The 12,567-nt window shown below is 35.2% G+C and overlaps 1 protein-coding gene across 4 annotated transcripts in view; it reads right to left on the bottom strand.

Moving 5' to 3' along the window:
- CDH10 (cadherin 10) overlaps positions 1 to 12,567 on the bottom strand; it is a 94,510-nt gene that overhangs the window by 47,873 nt on the left and 34,070 nt on the right. For 3 of the 4 annotated variants that reach the window (XM_064705455.1, XM_064705453.1, XM_064705451.1), the window contains exon 2: positions 7,325 to 7,703. In XM_064705455.1, coding sequence (XP_064561525.1) covers positions 7,325 to 7,555 — 231 coding nt within the window. In that variant the 5' untranslated portion in view covers positions 7,556 to 7,703. Of the gene's footprint in view, positions 1 to 7,324; positions 7,704 to 9,883; positions 9,899 to 12,567 lie in introns of those variants that run through there. The other variant, XM_064705454.1, reaches the window with a different exon arrangement.

Genomic DNA, 12,567 nt, shown 5'->3' with positions numbered 1-12,567 from the left:
TACCCAAGGAAGTGAAAGAGGTCCTCTACTGTCACAGACATCCTTTTGTGAAAATCCTTTTCCTTAGGATTTTTCTTGCTAAAGCTGAGAAGTTTCAGCAACAAGATGTAAACAATGGTTATCTGCTGCTGTGGAATGCAGCAGGTCAACCTGTGATTGGACCATCTTGAATGTTTATAATTAATGGCCAGTCAAGACGGAGCTATCTCAGACAGAGTCCAAGAGAGCTGCCTTTGTTATCATTCTTTTCTGTTTCTATTCTTAGCTTAGCCTTCTGAGTAAATCTTCCCTTCTTTTTCTTTTTAGTATAGTTATAATGTAATATATATATCATAAAGCAATAAATCAAGTCTTCTGAACATGGAGTCAACATTCTCGTCTCTACCTTCACCTGAAAACCCCTATGACCACCGTCACACTCTACTATGCTTCGTGTTTAACTTCAAGCTATTGAATAAAAGCACATTTACATGTGTCTACCTGAGATACAGATATGCCAACCTAAGCAATTGAGTGTTTTACTGTTCTTTTTCTATGTATTTTGCTTTGCTTCTCTTTTTGGAATTGCAAGGAGTTGAAGAGCACAGTTGCCTGTCTTGAACCCTGCTCATCCCACAGAAGGACTTTGCCATGAGATAAGAGCAGAATGGAGCAGCAGGATGGCCTGAACCCCAGGCCTCACAGAGGTGGGGTCTGGTTAGCTCATCCTGGTTAATGCATCCAGGCAAAAATTCGTCCTACGGCAAACTGTGTAAGGAAGCAACTGCTTGTACATATATCACTGGTCAAACAAAGACCACCCCAAGTTATGGGACAGACGGCGTCTGCGACCACTAATGAACACCTAGGCCCACCCAAACATCCTTCCATGGATACCCAGAACTTGAACTATAAGAGAAGGCCCCATAGCAGGAACTTGGGATAAGATAAAGATCATACTATTTTCTGGGTGTTTCCTCAGATGCAGGGGGAGGTTAAAAAAAACGGAAGGAGAAGAACACATCACTGATATTGGACACAAAGAATACAGAATTTATGGACTGCAAGGAAAGCCAAAGCTGCAACTGGGCTGAATCAGCTCTGATTGGGTAAAAGGTCATTCTGGCCAGGGGGGACATCATGACCTATCAACTTAAAAAACTCACTGGCTAAAAAGAAAGGAACTGGGAGAGATCACTTAGGTCTTTCATTTAAAGTGTGGGGCACATCTGAGCAAAAATATAATCAGATAATTTGGACACTGGGAATTGTCCCCTTAAGCAGCTGGATAAGGAAGTATGCCCTCATTATACCCTACTCAAGTGACTTAACCTCTCTTTTCTTCTGAGCAGACAACACTTTAAAGAAACTTATACACACAGACATCTGTCCAAGGCTGTGAAGCCACAGTCTTTCAACAAATATATGTGGCTTCAAATTCAGGCACACAAAAACTGTGGCTCTTTTGGTCATCACTGAAATACTTGTGGACATTACAAAGCCTTTGCATTCAACAGTTGCCTATTGCATTCCGTATCATCCAGCAAAACCCAGTGTCTTGTAGGGGTACATCCAGAACAGTAGCTAACATACAATTCATTATTTATGAGAATAAAATCTTAGTATTCAGCCTGAATAGCTCTTTGCCACCAGCACCTTCTGCTGCTGTTTCCTGAAGCAAGAAATCAGAGCCTCCAGCACACACCGAGGTTTCCAATGGAATAATCCTTTTGCAATCAGAAAGTATCAACCCTCTGCACACTTAAGACTTTAGAGTAAGTGATGAATCTAAACAGTTGTAGTCATAAACTTCCACTAAGCTGAGACTCAACAGACTGAGAATCAGCTTTTCCCAGACTCATTAGGAATCAATCAGCCTTCAGGACAATCCTACAGGAAGTTTTTGATGTCACTGATATTATGGGAAAACAATATTACACTTTGACACTGTTGACCTGTTCTTAAATTTGTACATGTACCCCCAAAAGCAATCTTTCATACGCTTGAAATGAATTGGTGCCTTAAATAAACCTCTTCACATTCTATATTTTAAGTCTTGCTGAGAAAGAAATAAATTTCTAAATGCTCTTGTGTCTCAAATATCAATTCCATCACACTGCAGTATCTTCAATAAGATGAAGTTTTTGAAGATACACAGCTGTGAATAACTTGGGCTTTGCTTCCAGTGGAATTATACCAAAACCACCTCACATGGAAACTGTTAAAGGACTAGCTGCCCTCTTTCACCTTGACAGATCACTATTCATTTATTCAGTTTGCAGAATATCTTCCATCCCTTTCCATTCTTTTTTATTGATCTCTGTCACAAGAATCTGCTCTAGCTGAAAATTCAACCTCTACAGAAATTCAGTGCCACAGAGCTGATTACCGTCACCTGAAAGAAAAGGCATTTTATATCTCTCAGCCAGATCTTCACACCAAATATTGAGCCTGCATATTAGTACTTTCAATTCAAAACCCTACTCTTCAGTCTCTCATACCAGCAAAGGTCTTCAAAAAAGAAAGAATTATGGTAGAAACCCTCTTCAGAAATCAAAATTTTAAAAGGGTGTGGTTTTTTAAAAGGGTGTGGATTTTTAAAAGGGTGTGGTAAGTCTTCATCTTACCACTACAATAACATCACTTCCTTGGGACCATTTATTGTATGTGTCACACCTGATGATGAAACCTTCGAAATCAAAACATTATATTTTCTGCTACCCTCCTCAAACCAGTACTTTTGGTAGCTGCTTCATCAGAAAGAAAAACACAAGCAACACCTGAGGCTTCACTGCCTTACGTCTTCCTGGCTGTTTTCTGGCACATCATCCACAGCGTCAATAGACAGTTACTGAAACTGTAACTGCTGCTCCTGGAAATGTGTCATGCACGCACAGCTTGCTAAGTCTTTCCCTCAGAATCATGTCTGGGTTGGGATTCTCGAAGTGAAAGGAACTAAGTGAGGCTGACATGTTCTGCTCCTTACACAATCAAAGATAATGACTACATTACAAGCACGTGAAAGTGAATACTGCCAGGATAATCCTTTCTGCTAGCAGTTCTAATATGACACACACAAATGTTATATACATTTATGTGCAAATATATGATAAATTATCCCTTGAGATACTAAAAAGGCACTGCAGTATTACTAAGAACTTCAGTCTCTCAAAGTGCTGAAATATTTGTGTCAGTGGATCATTTATGCAATAAAACTACTGTAATGGAAATTACTGGAAAAAGTCAATATCTATCTCAGAAAACTTAGTTGGGAGAATATCTGCAAAAATAAACAATTGACAAGATCTGTTGAGATAATAAAAGGGGAAATGAACTTTAATATGGATAAAGAACGTATTTGTAAATTTATTTTTGAATGAACCTGTACTAAGATATTGTTGGTATATAGCAGTGCTTCCTTTAGGTGACAACTACTAGAAAATAAAGTTTTGTTTTAAAAGCATGGGTTTTTTTCTGGATATACTCAAAGTAAATTGAAGTTTTTTAGAACAGGTTTGAAATTGCATTATAATTTCAGCACTTAATTTGAAACACAATAAATGCGCCTTGAAACTGTATACTAAGAAAAGAAATAAAAATGATGAATCAACTTTCCATAATATTAAAGAAGTGGTTTTCTGACATGAGGTTTACACTTCCTTTAGAACACTCCTGCATTGTTTAGCTGAAACTGGGAGGACCATTTTTTGCTCAGATTTTCTTCTAGTAAGAAATTTCTTCCAAATTTCTTCAGATTTTCTTCTTTCTTTTGTAAAGATACCTCAAAGACAAATTGTATAACATATATATAGAGAGGGAGAGAGGGAGAGGTTTGTTTTTCCACATGGCTCTTCTTTATGACTTCAACCTTTTGTAGAAGTAAAGCTGTAATCATTATTTGAGGTTCTGCATATACAAAAGTCACTTTCTAATTTTGATTTCTGTTCTAAGGATGCTCTGTATTACATGAAGGAAAGGATGACCATCCTCTTTCTTGTGATAATAATAAATATTGATCTAAAGAAACCTGGGAATGTCAATAACCAGCCAATATGTACTCTGCCACCATTTCACACAGATTAATGAAGGCATATTTCAGTTGTTACGGGATTTTGTATCCCATTAATTCAATGAACACCATTTCCATTGCATTATTGTAGTTGAACATTTTCAAGATGACCCAAACAGTGAATAAATGAATGCAAAAATTGCATTGTGAATTGTGGACACTTGTTTCATATTCACCAGTTATGAAGTTTCCCTGACAGATATTTAGATGCAGGTTATGAAACAAGAAAAAAATATCTCAGTCGTGAGATCAGGAAGCAAAAGATGTAAACCATAAACCCAGATGAATCAGCTTTGGAAGTTCTGCTGATTCGTCCAATGTCACTGCACAAAAATTCTCTCATAGTCCTTGGCCATGAATCATTGAGTTCTCTTATTATCTCCCAAAATTTCCAAACACCATCTCTAAACATGCTGCAGAGAAATTAACAGGAAACTGGCATTTCATGTCACCTATCAAAATAATTTTGGCTCTGGATAAAATCAGGTAAAAGGAAAACATCCAGAAATATTTTGAGTATAGAACTGAGATGGCCATTGGAAAGGTAAGTGCAAAAACAAGAGAAAGGAGATAGATACTATAAAATTTATACAGAAAAATTTTCATCATTAATTCTTTATTTACCTAATCATTTGAGATTTTGGACTATCAGAATAAAGCATTATTAATGTAACAATCACATTTTTATTCCACATATAATTATATCTCTTTCTATTAGCTTTCTTTGTATAAAATTCTCTCTGAACAAGTACTATGCTATGATACTCTTAATTTTATATGTGTTTTCAACCCTTTTCCAAAATTTGTCACAAAATTACTACTGGGCAATTTTATATACTGTTAAATTTTAAATTTGCTTTTGAAAATTAACAACTCTTTTATTCTTAGCAGAACAAGCTAGATGAAAGGACTGTCTTAACAGCTCATCAAGTTTCTTCTCAGTGCTTTACTCTTAATCCATCATTTTACTTATCTTTACTTACCACTTCAGTTTTGCAAACACTTATTTTCTCTCAGCCAAAGTAGTTCAATTCTTATCAGCAGCTTTTCTAATGGAGGTGAGTTAAGTCTAAAAATGTTAACCCTTTCTTTTCTAAAGAGTTTTCCTTCAATTATTTATGATTGGAAGAAAAATTTTAAGTAACACCACTCCCTCTTCATGATTTGAAATCATAAATATTGAAAAATAATACAATGGGAAAAAAGTAATCAGTATGCTTCTGGAGGTCCTTACATGTGAAGTTCTGGGTGCCCTGGAAAGCTGTTTATTTCCTAGGACAGTTGTAAGCAATATACTTTCAATTTAATAGTAAAGAGTTTTGATACAGTGACCCTTCTTAATTCATGGGTAAGGTCGATTTTCATAAACTATACACCTGACACAGACTGAGCAACTGGCCCACTTGCTAAGAACACTTGGGAGTCATGACTTTACACTTGAGAACTAAATGAAATAAATGATGAGATGAAAGATGAAATAAATATAGGGACTATTTACAAGACTCAACATGTTTTGGAAATGGCTGCAGTATTTAAATGCTAGTGCTAATATTACAGACTCAAGGCAACAAATAAAAAATGGCTTACATTCATAAGCCTGCACTCTTAAATTTTTACTTAGTGTTTAAATTTCATAAGTTTTAATAAGCATTTCTTTTCACAAATCCTCCAGTGTCCTTAATTCTTCCAAGAAATGTTTTATAATATAATGCTCCCATACAGCAGTGCATGCTGGGGCCCAGCTGGCTGGACAGGACTTTTGCAGAGTGACCTTGGCATCCTTTTGAGCAGCAAGCTGACCAGGAGCCAGAAATGTGCCCTTGCAGCAAAGGTCATCAGCACCCTGGGCTCCATTTGGAAGAGATCACCTGGAGATGAAGAGAGATGATTGTTGCTCTCTCTTCTGTCCCCATGAGATAAATCTGTACTTTTGTGTCAAGGTCCAGGCTCCCCATGTGAAGAGAGGTACAGAACTACTGGAGTGGAGTCCAGAAAACAGTCAGAAAGTTGAGTAGGGAATTAGGGCATTTTTATTAGGAAGAGAGCTGAGATTGCTCAGCCTGGAGAAGAGAAGGCTCAGCACAGACTTTATTAATGTCTATAAATACTTGTGGGGAAGAGATGAGGGATACAGGCCCAGTTTCTTTTCAATGGTGCTCATTGACATGACAAGAGACAATAGGCACAATGTGATATAAAAGAAATTGCCTTTAAATATAGGAACAAATCTTTTACTGAGTGGATGGTCAAACACTTGAATAGTTTGCCTGGTGAAATTGTGCAATCTCTAACTTTGCAGCTATTTAAAATCTGACAGGACATAGTCGTGAGGAAAATCAAGCTTACTCTGCTTTGAGCATGGGGTTTGAACTAGTTGATTTCCGAACATGCCTTAAAATCTTAGCTGCTCTGTGATTCAATGATTTAAAAAAGTCAGTATATCACTGTGGTATTTTTCAAGTTCAAAGCCATGTAAATACTCAAAATCTGCTTTATAGAAAATTGAATTTCTTTGTTTAGAACCAATCATTGGTGTTAAGTTCTACCCACTACTCCTGACACTAAATTTCATTTTCAAGAAAATCACCACTTTGAATTAACATCTTGTACCTGATTGAATGTTATTGTAGCATTATACATTATATATATTTTCCATAAATTACTTGGGAAAACCTAAACATCAGCAGAAAATTATTTAAAGGACACTTCCAGTGTCATTTATGTATACCTCTAGTAATCTACACAGTCTCATGTACCAGTCTGCTGCCTTCTATTGCAGTTCACTTCTCAACCATGTGATTTCTATCACATGGTTTGCAAATAAACTTTACTCCATGCAGGTAATTGATTTTCAGGGAGAGGTAAAGAGGAAGAATATTTTTTTCTTCAAATAGGCTGCATTCCTTAAACATGAGCATAGAAAAAGAATGAAATATCTTGTATGAAACATGAAATATTCAGAGACAGAGTTGGAAAAATTCCTTTAAAATGATTTATATAAAATTATGCTTTGATAATGAAGACATACTCAGTGGGCTGCTGGTAGGTACGATATCTTTAAACAAACAAATTATTCAAAATATTTTCATTTGCTTCCTCCAAGTATTTCTCAGTAGCTCTAACTAACAACATTAGGTTAGTCATTCTAATAGGAGAAGCAGTATATCTCTTTCTTGGAAATATGCGTCTTACACATTAGAATAAAACATAGAAAGTAAGACTGTGGAAATATAAAAGTGCTTGAAAATCATACAGAAAACCTTACGAGAAACCTACCTTGCCTACATACTGATAATCAGATCCTGTGTATTCCTCTAAAAGAAAAAACTGATTCCACATCCAGCCTCGCTTCTGGCGGTGAATTGTTTTCCCATCATTCCCTAAAGCACGTCCACCAAAGCTTCTGGGTCTGAGATCAGGAGTCCTTCTGAAGAGCATTTCTGTATGGCAGGGATGTGGCAGCCACATCCAGAGCAGCAGAAGTAATAGGACTTGCTGTATTGTCATAGTTCTCCACTGCTGATGCTCTTCAAGCCGGTCGGCAGTGGAGCGTGAAGTCCTGCTTTTCTTGGCTTGTTTTTTTATGTATCTAGTTTCTGATGCAGCCAAGCAGTTTCCAGCAGCTCATCTCTGAACTGTACACAGTAACCAAATCCTGAAAGTAAAGAGAGAAGAGACAGTGTGAGTTGAAATGCATTCACTCCTTAGCGTCCAACACCACTGCTACTGTACCCTTCACATACAAAACATGATGACATAGAAAGCAATCTGGTCAGAAATATAAGGGTTATCCATGTAGGGGGAACGCTGAATCTATCAGGTAGCTGCTGTAAGAATACTTCCTTAAAAAAAGTAAGAGTTCCATTTAAAAAAAATTCAAAACTTTTAAGAGTGTTCTTTATTTAGACTGGTGGATAAATATTGCTGAAACTTACACATTAAATACTGCTGTCTTTGCTTCAAATGTTTTCCACCCAATTTCATTTACAAGAATTTCAGTGTTTTATTAATCTTAGTATCAAGAGACATGAAACTCTAACACAAAGTAGTTTTGGAAATTACAAACGGTAAAACACCAGTTCTCCAGGGCATTTTAAATGGTAAAAGGAAATATCATATGCATCAGAAGAACTACAACATGGTACAAAGGAAACTTTTTAACAGAAAAAGTTCTTGAGATGGTCTTGCAATATAGAGTGATACGAGGTTAGCGTTAAAATGTAGGAAACATTTTTAAAAATATGACTGCCTGTTTTCCAACTATCCTGAAATACTGAATTTAATCTCATTGTAGGAAATGATATTGCAGGGAGAAGGCAAGTCTCTCCCAACAGACCCTTTTTTTGTCTCCACTTTTGTTTTTTCACTTTGCTTTATTTTATTTGTTCCTTCATCTAACAGAATCATGAGATGTTCTTTCAGCAAGAGAAATTCAGTCAAGTTCTTTTCACTTTACTTCTATACCAGCATTTAAAGAATAGCAGTTTTTGTTAGTGAGACCATTTGGTAATTGTTTCCTCCGGTAAACAATAATAACCTTTGACTTGTCATCTTAATAGCGTGTAGTTTCTGCAAACGTTAATCAGGGTGGTTTTGCTATTCTTCCTAACATACCCATAAAAAACAATGATGGTTGAACATTCTTCCACAAGTGGCAAAAAACTCAAATAGCAACAAGCTTGAGTTCTTTTTTCTCCTCTTCAGTGACTTTAATAGGTAAGCGATGTGCTCTTCTTTCAATAACTTTACACTATATTTCACTATCATCTTAAATATTTTTATTTTTCAAAGAAGAGCTATGTAAACATTTCAGAAATTCTTCCTGTATTTCAGTTTGATATTGATGTGTTACTCAAGCTATTTCCAGTAAGCCTCTGTTGATTAAAAGAGCTTATAATAAAACGTCAGGATTTTTAAAGCGGGTACACTATGAAATATAGTGATATAGTTTAAAAACTGTGTAGGCAGGACTGTTAATAACTGAACAGATACTTTTCAGGAACCAGTTATTTTCTTCAAGTTATATTCACTCAGGAGAACATTCTCCCCTCTGTCCCAGCATTTGGAAGTCCAAACAACTTCTCAAAACCAAGGATTTTGGCCCCAGCCTTGTTCTCAGTAACAGATACACATTTCAATAGTCAAAACAAACACCAAGTTATGCATAATTTTGTTTACCCCTTTTCCCTTTCTCCTAAAATTTTGACATTTATCTTATTTGTGAACTTTAATTAATACACAGAACAATCACTTCTAATATAAGTTACTAATGCTACATATACTGAGTTATATCAGCATGTTCAAACTGGAGGTCCTCCACCTTGGAAATAATTTATCACAACTCATACTTGTGTTCATTTAAGATTTAAGACAAAGGTATACTAAGTGAGAGAAGAGGGCAATGATTTATTCCACGATAATTAGAAATATTTTTTTTCAAAGACTTTAAAAAATTCAAAGTTGAAATTCTCTCTCTCAATTTCCCTAAAATTTTGAAAATTAGTGGGTTTTTGAAAAGGGTATATAGAATTTTCTTCTCTCACTTTCTCTTTTTGTGTGTGTGTGTGTGGGAGGGAAGTGTTTCCTTTCTTTTTTTCCCTTTTTTCACTTTCTTGTTGCCCTCAGTATATATATTCCATTATCCACACATTATTATTTGATGTAGAAGTGTTGTTAAATGCCTCTTGGGAAATAATGCTTCAATATTAGGGGTTGTTATTGAATTTCCTTCTTGTTAAATTAGGTCAGCAGAATGAAAGCTCAGATGAAATTTGTTAAACTCACAAAAGTAGCTAATGTACTTGGCAAGCACAGCTGCTTAATGGATGTACATACCAGCAAGGACTTTTCTCTCCTTTGAGAGCCCTGTTGGAGTTCAGTTTCCTGCTTTAAACGTGATGAGCTTGATAGTAGTCTACTCTAAAGTAATAACATTTACCTTTAAAAATGAGCTAGTGAAAAAGAAAAAACAGACTAAACTAATAAAAAGCATTGTATAAAGGTAAAATTTGAAGACAATTACATGAAGGAAACCTTTTAATCCATAGCTACAGAAAGTAAACAGAAATCTGAGTTCTGTATTAGATTGCATATCTGGATTCTGTGCTGGAAGAGTGAATGGAGGAAGAAACATTTTTCGTCTGTTTGCTTTTTTGGCGTTTAGGGGTTTTGGTGGTTTTGTTCAGTGTTTGTGTGGTTGTTTTTTCGTTTCTTTTTAATTCCCTAGAAAACAAGATGGAAAACTGTCAAACTTTTGAAAAAAAATTTAACTTAGGGGAGGGTTTGAGAACTCAGAAGAGTTTAAATAGCTTTGCTGGCTTAAAGTATTTATTTTAAAAAGAATTTAAAGAGTTTAAAATAGCTTTAAATAGTTTTAAATTAAACTGTTTCACCAATCTTTCTCATCAAATCTCTCTCTACCTCTTTTTCCAGATGATCACTTCTAGAATTTTTGTCACAATAGAAAAGAAAAAAAGGAAAAAAAATTACAGCTTTTAAAATCTATCAGATATGTCCAATTTCTGTGTAATATCCTCCTGTGTAATTCCCATATTTTTGTGTTATATCCTTCTAAATTACAGTAAAATTACAACAGAAGAACATTGTTCCCAACTGTGATCTTGTTTATACAGGTTTGTGGATTTGTATTATTTCTAATGAGTTTTCTTGGAACAATTTCTATCACCATTAGCTTTCAGGTAACAGTTTTAAAACCATTAGGCAGTACTTTCCATAGGTTGATCACATCTATATCTCTCAGAACTTAGAAAAAAAGTTTTAATGCTGCTCAAAATGTATTCATGTGATTTTCAACTTCTACAAAATTTAAAAAACACTATATATTGCTTCTCATTCATTCAACCCCTCCCTCCAATGCTAAAACATACTTCATGACATTTGAAACTCATAAGATTTAACATCTGTATAAGATGGGTCCTGAATGCTTTTAACTGATGCATGTGTCCAAGTTCCACTTACTGGTTCAGGAGACAGAACTTTAACACTAGGGATTTTATTTCTAGATTAAGTTCTGTCCTAGTTTTGTCTGTTTTTTGTTATTCATATATAGTTCCTTCTGGAATTCAGCAGAACCAAATTTAAAATAGAAAATTTAATACAGATCAAAAGACTGTGTTTGTTTATTTTTTTAATAAAGAATTTTTAGTAAATTTCTCTTCTGAGGAGCAAATTTAAACAATAAAAATTTTAATTGGAATACCTACCATTTAAGAATTTTGTTCTGTATTTGACCTTGGTCAAACTTGAACTGAATTTTAATTATGTGACATTTCAAAAAGCTTGTTTAAGGAAAGATATTTATGCAATATCCTGTTTCCCCATTTCTCTTTCAGCTGGGAGCCACTCACAGCTCTCATCTTGTCTTTCAATCCTTTTTGCTATGTTTGTACAAAAGAAAGAAATTTTTGGAACTGAAGATGCTTTCTGAAAAATTAGATTAAATTGTGTTGGAATCTCATGAGGAGAATAATATTTAATTTTATTATACTGGAAGCAAGCAGAGCATATTTTGTTCTTGTTTTGCACTTGCTCTGCAGAGCTGATGCCAACAGTGCTATTCTTATACAGAGCCACAGTGAGAAACTTTTCTTACTTTCTGTCTTACTTCACCAATTTTTTTGGCCCTCTCCAGCCACTGGTAGAGAGTTACCAACACAGTTTCCAGACCTTATACCATAGTTCCTCTAGCCTTCAGCCTAGTGCCAAAGTTCCTATGGCCATCAGCCATGAGCCATAATTCCATAATGTCTGGTGCCACTGCTACATTTTGGTTCCTCCTTGACTTAGGCAATAGAGGCAACTTGCTAAGGTGCCTCTATTTCATTAGAACTCTGGTTCCTGATTTATGGTGTCAGAAATGAAATTCAAACCTCTGGCTAAGATTTGAAGTAATAAGGACTATTTAACAAGCTAGTAAAAATAGAAGTAACAGGACAGCTAAGTGCAAAAAAATCTGTATGTTCACTGAGCCTCACAAAGAGCCTTCAGCTCAGGTAATTTAGTTGTGCTCATTTATTTGCCATCTCTATCAAAATCAGAAATTCTAATGCTTTAGAGCATAGTGTCATGAAGCAAGCAGTTTAAAAAGAAAGCTTTGCAACAGCCTGCAACTCAAAACACAGCAAATCTTTCTGTATGTGCAACCCATTGGTGTTAGATTTGCCTTAAGGGAAAAGAAGACTATACATTTTTATAAAGAATTTTAAGAGTACTTGAAACAGACAAATTAGGTCTGTCAAATGATCAATTCATAACGGATTCTAATCTCATAATTTCTTGTATTATAGATTTATCTTTATTACTTTATGTATTATATCCCAATGAAGTCAACTGAAGTGATTCGTAATTTAATTGCTTGATTCTGAACTAAGAAGATAATTGGTAAATTGTCAATAAGCTGCTTATTTCATAGCTTCTAGCAGAACTCTTGCACATCACAGTGACCACACTTCAAATTATTGAATTATAACAGGAATTTGCAAAGTAGTCAGTTATACCTT

Source organism: Zonotrichia leucophrys, chromosome 2, assembly GCF_028769735.1.
Source record: "Zonotrichia leucophrys gambelii isolate GWCS_2022_RI chromosome 2, RI_Zleu_2.0, whole genome shotgun sequence".
NCBI classification, from domain to species: domain Eukaryota; kingdom Metazoa; phylum Chordata; class Aves; order Passeriformes; family Passerellidae; genus Zonotrichia; species Zonotrichia leucophrys.
The sequence above is the reverse complement of the archived record's forward strand: the minus strand, read 5'-3'. Positions and strand labels throughout refer to the sequence as shown.